Source organism: Leptopilina heterotoma, unplaced genomic scaffold, assembly GCF_015476425.1.
Source record: "Leptopilina heterotoma isolate Lh14 unplaced genomic scaffold, ASM1547642v1 Lhet_52, whole genome shotgun sequence".
Taxonomy (NCBI): Eukaryota; Metazoa; Arthropoda; class Insecta; order Hymenoptera; family Figitidae; genus Leptopilina; species Leptopilina heterotoma.
This window is the reverse complement of record NW_025111114.1, coordinates 3,852,703-3,868,770: the sequence shown is the minus strand read 5'-3', so window position 1 is coordinate 3,868,770 and position 16,068 is coordinate 3,852,703. Positions and strand designations below refer to the sequence as shown.

The window sequence follows — 16,068 nt, the reverse complement described above, 5'->3', positions numbered from 1 at the left end:
AAATTATGAGAGAGCAATTTGAGAGAACAATTTGTAGATTGATGAGTAATTACAAATTGTTATAAAACTTCTTGGGTTAAAGGTCTTTCAGTTGTTACTATCACGAGACAATATTCTGCTAAACTATTCCACTATAAATTCTATACGATTCGCGACTACTTGAAATAAATAATAAATTTCTTTTATTTCTCTTGCAGTATCAACAGAAAAAAAATGCTGCAATTAATATTCAAATTTATTATTTTACAATTCTTTTTCTTTGAATTCTTACAAGCTGAACCTGTTGTGAAAATTGATCAAGGAATTCTTAGTGGAACAAATTTTCAAACAAAAGGCAATAGACTAATTTCTGCCTTCCTCGGAATTCCTTACGCTGAACCTCCAATTGGAAATCTCAGGTAATTTTCTAACTTCTTTATTTTTTTTTAAATGTGAATTTTTTAAAGAATTTTCTTAAATAAACAAAACTAAAAAAAAAAGACTTTTAATTTCAGATTTAAAAATCCACTACCAGCGGGAAAATGGAACGGAATTCTTTCGGCTCATCAGGAGGGAAATTCTTGTGCTCAAGTAGATTTCCAAAATAATATCAATGGCAAGGAGGATTGCTTGTATTTAAATGTTTACACCCCATATTTGGATTTCAACAATTTGGTATGACTTTTTCGATAAATTTCTCCAAATTCGTTTGCAGACTTCGCACTCGATAATTAATTTTAAAAAAGTATCAAAAAGTAGCTTTCAAACTAAAAATGGGAGTAAAAAAGTAGCTATCGAAAAATTAAACTTTACGACCAAAAAAACTCGTTTTAGACTCTTTACAAAACTGAGAAAAATTCCATTCTATATTTTATTTTCCTGACTTTTTTCTAATTTTCATCAAAAATATTTACTTCTTTCTTATCCTATGCTAATAAATTGAATTCCTGCAACTAATTTTATTATTCATAAAATAATTTAAATATTTATAAAAATAATTTAATTCTTGCGAAAAATTTTATAAAAATTATTAAATAACTAGCAAATGTTACGCGCAAAACGTGATATTCAATTTTTTACTGTTATGCAAATTAAAAAATTTTTTATTTTCAAATATAAATTTTTTAAATAATTTTATAATCAAAATTTAAAAAATTCACTTATTAAGTACAAAATTAATTATTACTGTTCATTTTTTCAAAAATTTTAATAAAATTTCACGAAAGAATTCAATTCTTTTCTGAAGTTTTAATAAACAATTCAATTATTTTTTTAAATAGTAAAATCTTTACAAAAATTCAATGATTTTCTAAACAATTTTAATTGAATTCCTCGGAAGAATTAAGTTTTTGAAAAAATTTAAACACATTTCGAAAAAATTCAATTTTTTCTAAAATTTTAATAAATCCTTCGAAAAAAATTAAATTCTTTTTATAAATAGTAAAATTCTTTCCAGGAATTTAATTATTTTCAAAACAATTTTAATTAAATTCCTCGGATGAATTCAAATATTTTTAAATATTTCCATAAAAATTCAATTATTTCCTAAAATTTTAATAAATTCTTCGAAACAATCAAACTATTTTTAAAAATACTAAAATTCTTTGCAGGAATTAAATTATTTTTAATCTAATTTAAATAAAATTACACGAAAGAATATAATCATTTTCAAAAATTTCCATAAAATTCAATTTCAACAAGAATTTAAAATTCTCAGAAAATAATTTAATTATTCTCAAAATATTTTTAAAAAATTCTGTATAAAAATTAAATTACTTTCAATGCAATTTTTAAATATATTCGTCAAAAAAAAATTGAAAGAATTCAATTATTTTCAAAAAATAATAAAATTCTTGTGATGAATTCAATTATTTTGAATATATACTTAATTTTAATCAAATTCTTTAAAGAAATTCAATTATTTTCGAAACAACTTTAATTGAATTTCTCGAAAAAATTTCATTATTTTCAAATATTTCTATAAAATTCTTCACAACAATTAAATTATTTCTTAAAATTTAATAAATTCTTTGAAACATTTCAATTATTTTTATAAATAGTAAAATTCTTCACAAGAATTCAATTATTTTTATAAATAGTAAAATCCTTTGCAGAAATTCAATTTTTTTCAAAACAATTTTAAGAGATCCAAAAAATTTAAAATTTTCAAATATTAACATAAAGTTCTATTAAAATTTTTAAAAATATTTGAATGTTTGTGTGGTATTTTATTAAATTATTTTAAAAACAATTGAATTTTCTTGCTAAAGATTTAATTAGAATTTTCTTAAATAATTGAAGTTTTAAGAAGAAATTTATTACTTCTAAAAATAATTGAATTTTCGGAAATAATTTTGTTATCTATCATCATAATTGAATCCTTTCGAAGAATTATTTATGTAAATAATTGAATTCTTGAGAAAAATTTTATTAAAATCTAAAAGAATAATTAAATTATATAAAAAAAAAATTAATTAAAATTGTATTTAGAATAATTGATTTCTTTCGAACAATTTTATTAAAATATTTGAAAATAATTGAATTCCTGTTAAGAATTCTAATATTTTTGTAAATAATTGAATTCTTCCAAAGAATTTAAAAAAAATATTTTTTTAAATAATTGATTTTCTCGAGGAATTGAAATTAAATTTTTAAGAATAATTAAATTTTTCGAGCAATATTCCTGTAAAATTTTATTAAAAATAATTGAAATCCTGCGATGAATTTGATTATTTATGATAATAATTGAATAGTCGCAAAGAATTTTATTAAAATTTTCAAAAATAACGGAATTCCTAAAAAGAATTTTATTGTTTATGAAAATAATTGAATTCTTCATAAGAATTTCATAAACATTGTTTTAAATAATATTAATGTTTTTAAAATATAATAAATATTATGAAAATTTTATTTTAAATAATTGAATTCTTGTGGAAAACTTTATTTGTGAAAATAATTGAATTTTTGATTAATTAGTTTAAAATAGTATTAAAAATAATTGAAATTCTTCGATGAGTTTTATTATTTATGAAAATAATTGAATTCTTGATTAGAATTTTATCAAAAATTTATTTAAAAATTGGAATTTCCATGAAAAATGTTATTATTAGTGAAAGTAATTGAATTATTGTGAAGAAATGTATAAAGATTTGGTTGAATAATTGATTTCTTCGAAATTTTGTTGAAAAGCTATTCTAAATTAATTGAATTCCTGTGGAAATTTTATTATTTATGAAAATAATTGAATTTTGGATGAATTTTATCAATTTTTTTTTAAATAATTGAATTCTTTTGCGAAATTTTATGAAAATACGAGATATTGAAAATAATTCAATTTCGAATATTTTTTGAAAATAATTGAATCGTTTTAAAGAATTTGATTATAATAATTTTTGAGAATAGTTTTTTGATATTTAGTATTAGCGAATTTAAAGTAGTGGAAATTGTCAAAAAAAAAAAAAAAAAAAAAAGAAATAGTAGCTTTTAGTGGCTGAAATCTAAAAAAAGTACCTAAATAGTAGCATAATGTAAAAAAAGTAGTAAATAGTATGGTTTAGTAGATGAGTGCAAAGCCTGCATTTGTATAAAATTTTTTTGGCGAGAAAATTTTTTTGAAATAAAGAATATTTGAAATCGAAAATAGTTCAAATAAATGAATATAATAATTATATAATAATTTATATTCTTGTTAATAGGAGGAGAATGAATTGTTGCCGGTGATGGTGTGGATTCATGGTGGAGGATATTTTTTTGGTGACAGCAGTCCAAGTGTTTATGGACCAAATTATCTTCTCGATAAAAATATTCTACTTGTTTCAATGAATTATCGTTTGGGAATTTTTGGATTTTTCACCACTGGCGATTCAGTGGCACCGGGAAATTTTGGCCTCAAGGATCAAGCTCTTGCCTTAAAGTGGGTTCAAAAGAATATCAAAAATTTTGGCGGTGATCCAAATCGAGTGACACTCTTTGGAGAGAGTGCAGGCGGTGCTTCTGTTAATTTACACGCAATCTCAGACGCATCGAATGGTAATTTCCACTACATTTCTTTTTATTGTAATATAAAAATTTTTATTTTCAGTCGAAAATGTAATCTTTTAGGTACTAGAAAATAATATTTAATTTTCTCTTGCAGGACTTTTTCAACAGTACATAATTCAGAGCGGAAGTGCCCTGTGTCCTTGGGTTTTTCGCAATAAAATTGAATATAAACCTTTGATAAATGCAATTGTGGGAAAAATCGATTGTTCTTGTGATGATTCTGAACATGTTGTCGATTGCTTACGAAATAAGAGTGTGGAAACTTTATTAAGGGCGAAGAAATCACTAGTTAATAATTTTCCCTCACTGATCTGGGTGCCGACTGACGAATTAAATTCTGAAGATGCATTTTTGACCGATAGTCCTAAGAATTTAATAGTGAAAAATAAAATGAAGGATCAACCTTTCATGAGTGGAACTGTCGTCAACGAAGGCCTGCTTCAAACTCTACGTAAATATTACAAAGAAAATTACACAACAACTTTTATTTTCTATTTTTAACTAGCAAAATAGAAAAGTTTTATTCAAAGATAAAAAATTGAAAGAAAACTAAAATACTATATAAATATAAAAATAATAGTAAATAAGGATAAGCCGTAAATAATAATAATGATAAAAATAATTCTAAAATTTTAATAAATCCTTCTAAATAATTCAATTATTTTTTAAAAAAGTAAAATCTTTACAAATATTCAATTCAATGATTTTGAAAACAATTTTATTTAGATTCCTCGGAAGAATTCAACTTTTAAAAAAATTTTTAACACATTTCGAAAAAATTCAATTTTTTTCTAAAATTTTAATAAATCCTTCGAAACATTTCAATTATTTTTATAAATAGTAAAATTTTTCGCAAGAATTCAATTAATTTTATAAATAGTAAAATTTTTTGCAGGAATTCAATTATTTTCAAAACAATTTTAATTGAATTCCTCGGATGAGTTAAAATATTTTTAAATATTTCCATAAATTTCAATTATTTCCTAAAATTTTAATAAATTCTTCGAAACAATTTAACTATTTTCAAAAATACTAAAATTCTTTGCAGGAATTAAATAATTTTTAATCAAATTTAAATAAACACGAAAGAATTTAATTATTTTCAAAAATTTCCATAAAATTCAATTTCAACAAGAATTTAAAATTCTCTAAAAATAATTCAATTATTCTCAAAATATTTTTAAAAAATTCTATATAAAAATTAAATTATTTTCAATGCAATTTTTAAATATATTCGTCAAAAAAATTGAAAGAATCCAATTATTTTCAAAAAATAATAAAATTCTTGTGATGAATTAAATTATTTTCGAAACAACTTTAATTGAATTTCTCCAAAAAAATTTCATTATTTTCAAATATTTCTATAAAATTCTTCATAACAATTCAATTATTGCTTAAAATTTTAATAAATTCTTCGAAACATTCTAATTATTTATATAAATAGTAAAATTCTTCGCAAGAATTCAATTATTTTTATAAATAGTAAAATCCTTTGCAGAAATTCAATTTTTTTCAAAATAATTTTAATAGAATTCCTCGAAAGAATTTAAAATTTTCAAATATTAACATAAAAATTTCTATTTTAGTAAGAATTAAGTTTAAATTTTATTATTTTAGTAAATTTAAAACAAACAGAATTATTTATTTAATTGTAATTATAAGGAATTATAAATTGTAAAATTTTTATAATTTCTCTTTATTGTTAGCTTTCTTCGCGGAGAAAACACCAATTGAACGAATTCTGCTTTTTTTGGAAAAAACTATTAATTTAACGTCAAGATACTATTCAAATTCGGAAGATGTGAATCAATTTAGAGACTCGATTGAAAATTACTACTTCAATACATCAATTCACTCTATTGCCAAAGATCAAGTTAGTGAATAAAAATTTCTGCAATGTACAGAATTTTTTTTAATGATTTTTAATAATTAATAGTTTAGTAATTAATTTAATATTTTTAATATTTTTTAAAACGATTATTTTAATACGTCTCGAAATTTTATTAATATTGAATTAATTTTTTTCGAAGGAAAAAGTAAATTTTTGAATATAAATTTGCTAAAATAAAATTTGATTTTTGTTTTCAGCTTTTGAATAATTACACGGATTTTGTAAGTGACAGTGGTTTTCTCTATCCACAATCAGCAATGATGGATAAAATTGCTAAAGTGATGAAAAGTCCATTCTATTTTTATTCATTCGGCTATTATAGTTTGAATATGAATAAAATTTTCGATATTTTTGATATTAAAAAAAATGTCGGTGTACCGCACGCTGAAGAACTTGGATTTCTATTTTCATCGAATACTACGAGTGCAATAAATGAGAACGATGAATTTGTTCTTAATTTAATGGTTGATCTTTGGACTTCATTTGCCATTAATGGGTATGTTTTTTTTTGGATTTATATTTTTTTTATTACTAAATATTAATTGCAATATTTCATTTTAATTTTAATATTTAACTTCAATTGCAAAATTTTGTTAATAATTAATTGTAATTGCAATATTTAATTTCAATTGCTTTCTATTTTGTCAATTAATTTTAATTGTAATATTTAATTTCAAATGCAATATTTTTTTAATAATTAATTTTAATTGCAATATTTAATTTCAATTGCAATATATTTTGTTAATAAATAATTTTAATTGCTATAGTTCATTTTAATTGCAATATTTTTTTAATAATTAATTTTAATTGCAATATTTTGTTAATAATTAATTTTAATTTTTCATTTCAATTGCAATATTTTGTTGATAAATAATTTTAATTGCAATATTTCTTTTTTTAGAAAACCCACTTCAGCTTTGTTACAAGATTCAAATCTCTGGCAGCCTTATGTGGAAAATAATGGTTTCCTTCAAATTGGAAATATTTTAAACAATACTGATCCAACCGTCAAAATGGATAACAATTACTTTTCGTCCCGCTTGAATTTTTGGCGTGAAAATTTTCCGATACAATTATAATTTGACTGATTTTTCATCATTACTATTTTTTATTTTATTATTTTTATTATTGTTATTACTATTTTTATTCTTCTTCTTATTTTATTTTTTTAATACTATTATTGTTGTTTTATTATTATTTATATTCTTAATAATAATAATTATTATTAAATTAATTACATTTTATTTTTAATTAAAAGAAAAACTACTTGAGAGCGAAGAAGCATTATTAAAAGAATACTATAGAAATATAGAATTAAATTCGTTTAAAATTGAACGATAAGTCGAATTGACAAATAAAATAATAATTTTTTAAAAAGTGAAATAATTTATATAAAAAAAAATTAAATTTTAATACAAAATTTAAATTAAAAAATTGGTAAAATTTATTAAATTCTATTTAAATTCTATTTTTATTCAATAAATAATAAATATTTGAAATTTGAATTAAAAATTGAGAAAAAAAATTTGTAATTGCAATAACGGATTGTCTAAATTTAATTTTAATTAACTGTTAACTTAACGATAAAAATAATTGTTGGAGATTAATTAGCACGCGCCACTCTTGTTTAAACGGCGAGATTTTGATCGACTTTGCTGTATTTTATCTAAACAGTTTATACTTTTTTTATTATCTCTATAATTAGCATACGTATCTAACCGGTTGATGAACAATATTTTCCTTCAGTTTAATCTTGCCACGTCTATTCAACGCTTCCTCATTGCTTTGATAAGAACTATAAGTACCGATTTGCCAAAAAGTTAATTAATTCATTCGCCATTTATCATCACAAAATGATGGACAAATTATTTTTACTAATATTTTGTCTGTCAAATTTTCTTTTCCTATCGGCAACTCCTAATCAAGATCCAGTGGTGAGAATTCGACAAGGAACTTTAAAAGGGAAAATTGGTCAAGACAAAAATGGAAGAAATTTCTCGTCCTTTTTGGGGATTCCGTATGCTCGTCCTCCGGTGGGAGAATTTAGGTGAGATGCAATTTTTCTTTTAGTCAGAATTTTATTAAATAATTAATAATTATTTATTAACTAGCTAACTTTTTACTTACTTTTTAAAATGAAATTAGCAACTTTGAAAATAATAGAATTTACAAATTTTTATTGTTAAATTTTTGTTGAAAACACTAAAAACAATTGAATTTTGGAGAAATTAGAAATAATTGCAAAAATGCAATTATTTTTAAAAGTAATAAAATTCTTCTCATAAAATTCAATTGTGTTAAAAAATTTTTAAAAATTCTCGTCAAAATACCAATTATCTTTATGAATAAAAAAATTCTTCTTCAAAATTCAATTATTTTAAAAAATGTCAATAAAATTCTTCTCCTAATTTCAATTATTTTCAAAATTTTACTCATTTCAATAATTTTAAATATTTACTATTTTAATAAAATTTTCCAAAAATAATTCAATTATTTTTAACAAAATTTTCATCAAATTTTATGGAAACATTTAATTATTTTCATAAATAACAAAAATTTCACAGGAATTCAATTATTTATTTTATAAATTTCTTTGCAATAATTCAATTATTTTCATAAAAAGTAATTAAAAATTCTAGAAAATAATAATTGAATTGAAATTAAAAATAATGGATTTATACAGAAGAATTTTAGTTAAAAACACTTTTAAAAAATTTGATTTTGAAGAAGTTACAAATGAATGCCAAAATTCAATTATTTTCAAAAGAAATAAAGTTCTTCGCAAAAATTCAATTACTTTCAAAAATGTTTTTTAAAAAATTCTCGTTAAAATTTCAATTATCTACAAAATTCTTGGAAAAATTGCAATTACTTTCCAAACCTTTCTCTCAATGCAATAATTTTCAATATCTACTATTTTAATAAAATTTTTCAAAATATTTCAATTATTTAAAAAAAATGTTAATAAAATTCATCGAGACAATTCAATTATTTTCATAAATAAAAAAAATCTTCGAAATAATTGAATTATTTTCATTAAAAAAATTGTTCTAAAAAATTCAATTATTTTAATGAACAATAAAAATTGGCGCAAAAATTGAATTAATTATAATTAAAAAAAAAAATTCTCGTCAAGAATTCAATTATTTTTATAAAGAGCAAAATTCTTCGTCAAAATTCAATTATTTTCAAAAATTGTTTGCAATTCAATGATTTTCAATATTCACTATTTTAATAAAATTTACCAAAAATAACTCAATTATTTAAAAAAAAATTTTAATAATATTGTACGCAAACATTTAATTATTTTCATAAATAATAAAAATTTCACACGAATTCAATTATTTACAAATTTTTTATAAATTTCTTTGCAATAATTCAATATTTTTTTTATAAAAAATAATTTTAAATTCTAGAAAATAATAATTGAATTAAAATTAAAAATAATTTTGAATAATTTTGAAAAAATTATTGTCTCAAAGAGAAAAAAATTTTCCCTTAGAGAAAAACTATTGTCTCAAAGGTCAAACAATTTTCCCTTTGAGAAAAATTGTTATTTCATAGGGAAAACAATTTTCCCTAAGAGAAAAAATTATTTTCTTAAAGAGAAAATTTATATTCACGCAGGGCAAAAATTTTTTCTCAGATAAAAATTATTTTCGTAAAGAGAAAACAATTTTCCCTTAGAGAAAAATTATTTTCTTAAAAGGAAAATTTCTTTCTCTTAGAAAAAAAAAATTATTTACTTAAAGGGAAAAAAATTTCTTTAAAAGAATTTTATTTACTTTACAAGGAAATGTTTATTTCCAATGAGGAAAGTTCGTTCTTTTCTCTTTAAGGAAACTTATTTGCTTTAAGGAAAAAAATTTTCGTTCGTCAAGCAATAAACTTTTATCCTCTTTGATAATATAGAACGAAATTTAAAAACAAAATTTCCGAACATAAAATTGAATTTTTTTTTAGATTCAAAAATCCAGAAGCAGGACTTCCATGGAGAGGAATTCGGCAAGCAACCGAGGAAGCAAATATCTGTCCTCAATTAGAGGAAGAAAACGTTAAGGGCAATGAGGATTGTCTATTCATAAATGTTCATACTCCATTCTTACAATTTAATTCTCCAATTGTAAGAGTCTCTCGAAATTAATATTTAATTATTAATTATTAAAAAAATAGAAATCGAATTTTTTTTCAATTATTTAAAATTATCTGAATTTAATTTTACCGGAAATTATTGGAATTTAATTTTACCGGTAATTTTTTTTTAATACTTGTCTTTTTTTCTCAAAATTAGGACAATAACAAATTATTACCAGTGATGGTCTGGTTTCATGGAGGAGGATTTTTCTGGGGAAATGGAAATCCAAGTTTCCTTGGTCCCAATTTTCTACCATCTCGAAATGTTGTTCTCGTTTCATTGAATTATCGTTTGGGAATTTTTGGATTTTTAACGACTGGAAATTCAGCGTCGCCTGGAAATTTTGGCCTCAAGGATCAAGTTATGGCACTCAAATGGATTCAAGAGAATATAAAAAAATTCGGCGGTGATCCGAATCGAGTGACAATATTCGGAGAGAGTTCCGGTGGGGCTTCTGTTCAATTTTTAGCTCTTTCGGATCAAACACACGGTACATTTTTCTATTCAATTTAATTTACAAAAATTTTCTTTTCAATTTAATAAAAAAAATGTTCCTTTTAATTTAAAAAAAATCTTTTAATTCAATTAGAATTTCAAGAAAAATTTTTTAAATTTTAATTAAATTTCCAATATTTTTTAATTCACTGGTTTCGTTTTTTTCAGGTTTGTTTCATCGGTACATTATTCAAAGTGGAAATGTACTGGGAGCTTGGTCATTTCGAAGAAGAGAAAATTATCAACCTTATTTGGATACAATTTCGAAAACTGTCAACTGTCCGAATACGAATTCGGAGACTTTTGTCAATTGCCTGAGAAATCAAAGTGTGGAAAAATTATTGAATATTTTTAAAGTGAAGAATGAGGAATATCCACTTTTACATTGGCTACCGACAAATGAAGCAAAATCGAAAGATGCATTTATAACCGAGAGACCCGAGGAATTAATGGCGCAAAATAAAATGAGGGATCTGCCGTTTATCGTTGGATCAACCACTGACGAAGGACTATTTTTATCCTTACGTAATTATTCATTACTTTTAGATTTATCAAAATTGAATTTTTTTTTAGAAATTCTTATCAAATGTTAATTGAAAATGCAAAATTAATAATATCAGGGTTGCCACAGGACAAGAAAAAAGTTTCCATGGAAAACTCAGGGATTCTTTATTAATTGTTTTTAATGCAATTTTAAATTCGAATTTCTCGAAAAATTAAATTATTCTTAAAAATTTTATTAAATTTTACATTCTTGAGAAGAATTTTATTATTTACAAGTGTAATTAAATTCTTGCAACGAAAAAAAATTTTAATAAAATGTCACGAAAGAATTCAATTATTTTCTAAAATTTTAATAAATCCTTCTAAACAATTCAATTATTTTTTTAAATAGTAAAATCTTTACAAAAATTCAATTATTTTCAAAACAATTTTAATTGAAATTTTAACACATTTTGGAAAAATTCAATTTCTTTCTAAAATTTTAATAAATCCTTTGAAAAAATTTAATTATTTATATAAATAGTAAAATTCTTCGCAAGAATTCAATGAATTTTATAAATAGTAATATTCTTTGCAGGAATTCAATTATTTTCAAAACAATTTTAATTGAATTCCTCGGATAAATTCAAATATTAAATTATTTTAAATCAAATTTAAATAAAATTACACGAAAGAATTTAATTATTTTCAAAAATTTCCATAAAATTCAATTTCAACAAGAATTGAAAATTCTCTAAAATAAATTCAATTATAATCAAAATATTTTAAAAAAATTCTATATAAAAATTCAATTACTTTTAATGCAATTTTTAAATATATTCGTCAAAAAAATTGAAAGAATTCAATTATTTAAAAAAAAAAAATAAAATTCTTGTGATGAATTCCATTATTTTTAATATACATAATTTTAATAAAATTCTTTAAAGAAATTAAATTATTTTCGAAACAACTTTAATTGAATTTCTCGAAAAAATTTCATTATTTACAAATATTTTTATAAAATTCTTCATAACAATTTAATTATTTCTTAAAATTTTAATAAATTCTTCGAAACATTCTAATTAATTTTATAAATAGTAAAATTCTTCGCAAGAATTCAATTATTTTTTAAATAGTAAAATCTTTACAAAAATTCAATGATTTTCAAAACATTTTTAATTGAATTCCTCGAAAGAATTTAAATTTTCAAATATTAACGTAAATTTCATTTTCATTTATTTTCTAAAATTTTAATAAATTCTTCGGAACAATTCAATTATTTTTATAAATAGTAAAATTCTTCGCATGAATTCAATTACTTTCAATTCAATTTTAAGAAAATTCTTCTTCATAAAATTCAATTGCTTTCTAAATTTTCAATTAAAATTTAAAATTATTAAAGAAACTCCATTAGTTCAAAAAAAAAAAAATTCAAAGAAATTCTTCAAAAGAATTTAATTAGGATTTTTAAAAATTTTAATAAAATTCTTTGCGAGAATTCAGTTTTTTTCCTAAATAATAAAATTCTTTGAAAGAATTCTATTATTATCAAATTTTATGATAAAATTCTTTGTAACAATTCGATGATTTTCAATACATTAATTTAAAAATTGAAAATATTTGAAAAGAAAAATTATAAAAAAGTTAAGAAACAAAAAAGCAAACTAACTTCAAACTGCGAAAAGATTACCGGAACATGTACTTTATTATTATTAATAATATTAATAATTGAAATCATGTGAAGAATTTTATTATTTACGAGAATAATTGAATTCTTGCAACGAATTTTTATTGCATTTTTAAAAAAATTGAAATCCTGTAAAGAATTTTATTATTTATGAAAATAATTGAATTATTACAACGAATTTTATTACATTTTCTTAAATAATAGAATTCATGTGAAAAATTTTATTAGACTTGTAAAAATATAATTGAATTCTTGCGAAGGATTTTATTAAAATTTTTGGAAATAATTTTTTTTTTGTGGCAACCCTGAATATTAAATTAGAATACGAAAATTCCAAACCTTGAAGACGATTTAAATCAGTAAATTCTATTCTTCGGAGACGTTGCTTTTTGATCATGATAACGATGCACTTCACGAGAAAACTATTTTTTTGTTTAAAAAATTCCATCTATTATAAATTCGATCGCTATAATCAATTATACGAGCCAACCTGGAACAAATAAAAAAAAGAATGTTATTAAATTGTACAGAACTTGAAAAATAATTCATGAAAATTGTATTTTAATGAATTACATGAAGGAATTAATATTAAAATATATTAAATATTATTATTTAAATTATTTAAATTGTTATTATAATTATTAATAAAATTATTAATTTAAATATTATATGTTTCTTATGTTGCAGTCTACTACGCAAATCTAACATCAGCTTCACTTACGAACGCCACAAAAAATGCAATTACTTTTAATGCCGAATACTATTTAACTAAGGACAAAATACCAAAATTTACAAAAGCAGTAATTGATTACTATTTTAATGGATCAATCGAGTCTCTAAGTAGGGACGAGGTAATTTATTTTGTAATCTTTGATAAATTTTTTAGTATTTAACTATTAATTTAATATTTATGACACGCTCCTAAGAAAAGTATAAAAAAAAAAAGTTACAAAAAGTGCAAAAATTGTTTGCCTCTTGGGATCTTTCTTCGGAGCGTGAAACAAATAAATTATACAATTAAGTTAGCTAATAATTAATATTCAATATTTATTATTTTGATATTAATTTATAATATTTCTTTTCCAGCTCATTAAAAATTACACGAGATTTTTGACCGACGCAGGATTCTTTTATCCGCAAGTAAAATTACTGGAAAAAATGTCTCAATATGCACAAAGTCGATTCTATTCTTATTTGTTTGGCTATCGTGGAAATAATAGTTACACATCATTAATTTACACAGTAAAAGAAAATGTGGGTGTTGTGCATTCAGATGATCTTCTTTATCTTTTTTCTGGAATTCCACTTTCTTGGCTGACCAAAGACGATGAAAAAATTACTGATCTGATGCTTGATTTATGGACGTCGTTTGCAAAAAATAGGTAAAAATTTGTATAAAAATCATCAATTATTTTTAAATCATAAAATAATTATTTTCCATAGTAATTTGTTAATATTTTTTAATTTTTTAATAAATTTATAATTAATAATAGTGAATTTAAATAATTAATCAATTTTTCTTTTTCTTTAGCGTACCAAAGTCGCATCAGATAAATAATCCTCATCTTTGGCAGCCTTATAAACAGTGTCAAGCTCATTTGAGAATTGGAGATATTAATAATAATACTATTCCATCTGTGACTCTTCAGCGTCAATTTTATCCAGACGCAATGAATTTTTGGAAAAAAACACTTCCAATTTTATAAATTGTCATAAGTTTTTTGTTTATAAAAATCGTATGTATTTAAATATAACTAGCTAACTTCTCACTCACTTTTTTAAAATAAAATTAGCAATTTTAAAAATAATAGAAAGTAAAAATTATTTTTAAAGTTGATTAATTTCAAAAAGGTTTGAATTTGAAAGTTTTGAAGAATTTTAATTCCTATGGAAAAATACATAATAATTAAATATTTAAAAAAGAAATTATTGTTTTCGAATAATTTTACAATTAAAGATATTCGTAAATAAATTCAACAGAACATTTTTTTCAATAAAATTATTTCCTTTACTTTCTAAAAATTCAAAAAGTTTCAGTTTCATTTTCAATTAAATTTTCTAATTGACAAATATAATTTAATAATATTTTTTTCCTTTATTTTTAAAAAACATTGAATTTTATTAAAACAATTAAAATTAAGAAATAGAATTGATGCAAATTATTTCCTTATGAAAATTGAGAATTTTCTACAAAAATATTAAGAAACGGGAATATGTATAATGTTTTTTTTCCAAAAGAAAAAAATGAGTTTGTTAACAACATTGTTATTGAGAAATAAAAATTTATGCATAAAATGGATATATTTCCTATTTCTTAATCATAATTTTTTAACAATTAACAATTTTCTAGTATTTTTTATAAATAAAAAGGAGGATAATTAATAATAAATCAAATATTTTCAATTTTAAAATTATTGTATTAAAAATCATCGAATTGTTGCAAAGAATTTTATCAAAAAATTTTATAATGTTATAGAATTCCTTCAAATAATTTTATTATTTAAAAAAATAACTGAATTCTCGCGAAGAATTTTATTAAAATTTTTAAAAATCCTAATTAAATTCTTTTGAAGAATTTCTTTGAATTTTTTTAAACTAATGGTGTTTCTTTAATAATTTTAATTGAAAATTTTGAAAGCAATTGAATTTTATAAAGAAGAATTTATTAATATTTAAAATTGTATTGAAAATAATGTAATTCTTGCGAAGAATTTATTAAAATTTTAGAAAATAAATAAATGTTATGTTAATATTTGAAAATTAAAATTTTTTCGAGGCATTCTATTAAAATTGTTTTAAAAATAATTGAATTCCTGCAAAGGATTTTACTATTTATAAAAATAATTGAATTATTGCCAAGAATTTTACTATTTATAAAATTAATTGAAATGTTTCGAAGAATTTATTAAAATTTTAAGAAATAATTAAACTGTTATCAAGAATTTAATAGAAATATTTGAAAATAATTGAATTTTTGTAAAGATTTTACTATTTAAAAATGTATATTTGAAATTAAAAATTTTTGTAATTTGCATAACAATAATAAATTGAATATCACGTTCCGTGCGTAACATTTGCTAGTTAAAGTAGAAGAATATAAAATCATATGTCAATATAATAATAATTAGATTATATTCTCTTAAAAATATTATTATTATTAAAGTAATTTAACGTTATAATCCAACAATCTTGTAATAATTATACCTACTAAATAAACAAAAATAAGTAATAAGTTTACCTAAAGTTTCGATCGTTTCGATGAATGATGATGAATTCAATTTTGTACGTGAATATTGAAATTAAATTATGTAACAGTAAAAATTCTAACTCACTTTTAATTCCGAATCTCCAACTCGT

General features: G+C 21.0%; 2 protein-coding genes across 2 annotated transcripts; both read left to right on the top strand.

Moving 5' to 3' along the window:
• The first annotated feature begins 61 nt into the window (after window positions 1-61).
• On the top strand, window positions 62-7,113 carry LOC122507991 (esterase FE4-like). Its single transcript, XM_043621040.1, has 7 exons — window positions 62-398; window positions 495-654; window positions 3,675-4,008; window positions 4,115-4,471; window positions 5,727-5,893; window positions 6,109-6,407; window positions 6,813-7,113. The coding sequence occupies exons 1-7, from the start codon at window positions 214-216 to the stop codon at window positions 6,988-6,990; spliced, it is 1,680 nt and encodes a 559-aa protein (XP_043476975.1). The 5' UTR covers window positions 62-213; the 3' UTR covers window positions 6,991-7,113.
• Window positions 7,114-7,449: 336 nt separating this feature from the next.
• On the top strand, window positions 7,450-14,499 carry LOC122507988 (esterase FE4-like). The gene is made up of 7 exons (XM_043621038.1): window positions 7,450-7,958; window positions 9,875-10,034; window positions 10,203-10,536; window positions 10,710-11,066; window positions 13,399-13,562; window positions 13,798-14,093; window positions 14,243-14,499. The coding sequence occupies exons 1-7, from the start codon at window positions 7,765-7,767 to the stop codon at window positions 14,415-14,417; spliced, it is 1,680 nt and encodes a 559-aa protein (XP_043476973.1). The 5' UTR covers window positions 7,450-7,764; the 3' UTR covers window positions 14,418-14,499.
• Window positions 14,500-16,068: the final 1,569 nt, after the last annotated feature.

Coding starts and splice junctions, on each gene's coding strand:
- LOC122507991 (XM_043621040.1), top strand. CDS start 214: ATGCTGCAATTAATATTCAAATTTATTATTTTACAATTCTTTTTCTTT. Junction 655..3,674: donor ATTTGGATTTCAACAATTTG/GTATGACTTTTT, acceptor TCTTGTTAATAG/GAGGAGAATGAATTGTTGCC. Junction 5,894..6,108: donor ACTCTATTGCCAAAGATCAA/GTTAGTGAATAA, acceptor TTTTGTTTTCAG/CTTTTGAATAATTACACGGA.
- LOC122507988 (XM_043621038.1), top strand. CDS start 7,765: ATGATGGACAAATTATTTTTACTAATATTTTGTCTGTCAAATTTTCTT. Junction 10,537..10,709: donor TCTTTCGGATCAAACACACG/GTACATTTTTCT, acceptor CGTTTTTTTCAG/GTTTGTTTCATCGGTACATT. Junction 11,067..13,398: donor AGGACTATTTTTATCCTTAC/GTAATTATTCAT, acceptor CTTATGTTGCAG/TCTACTACGCAAATCTAACA.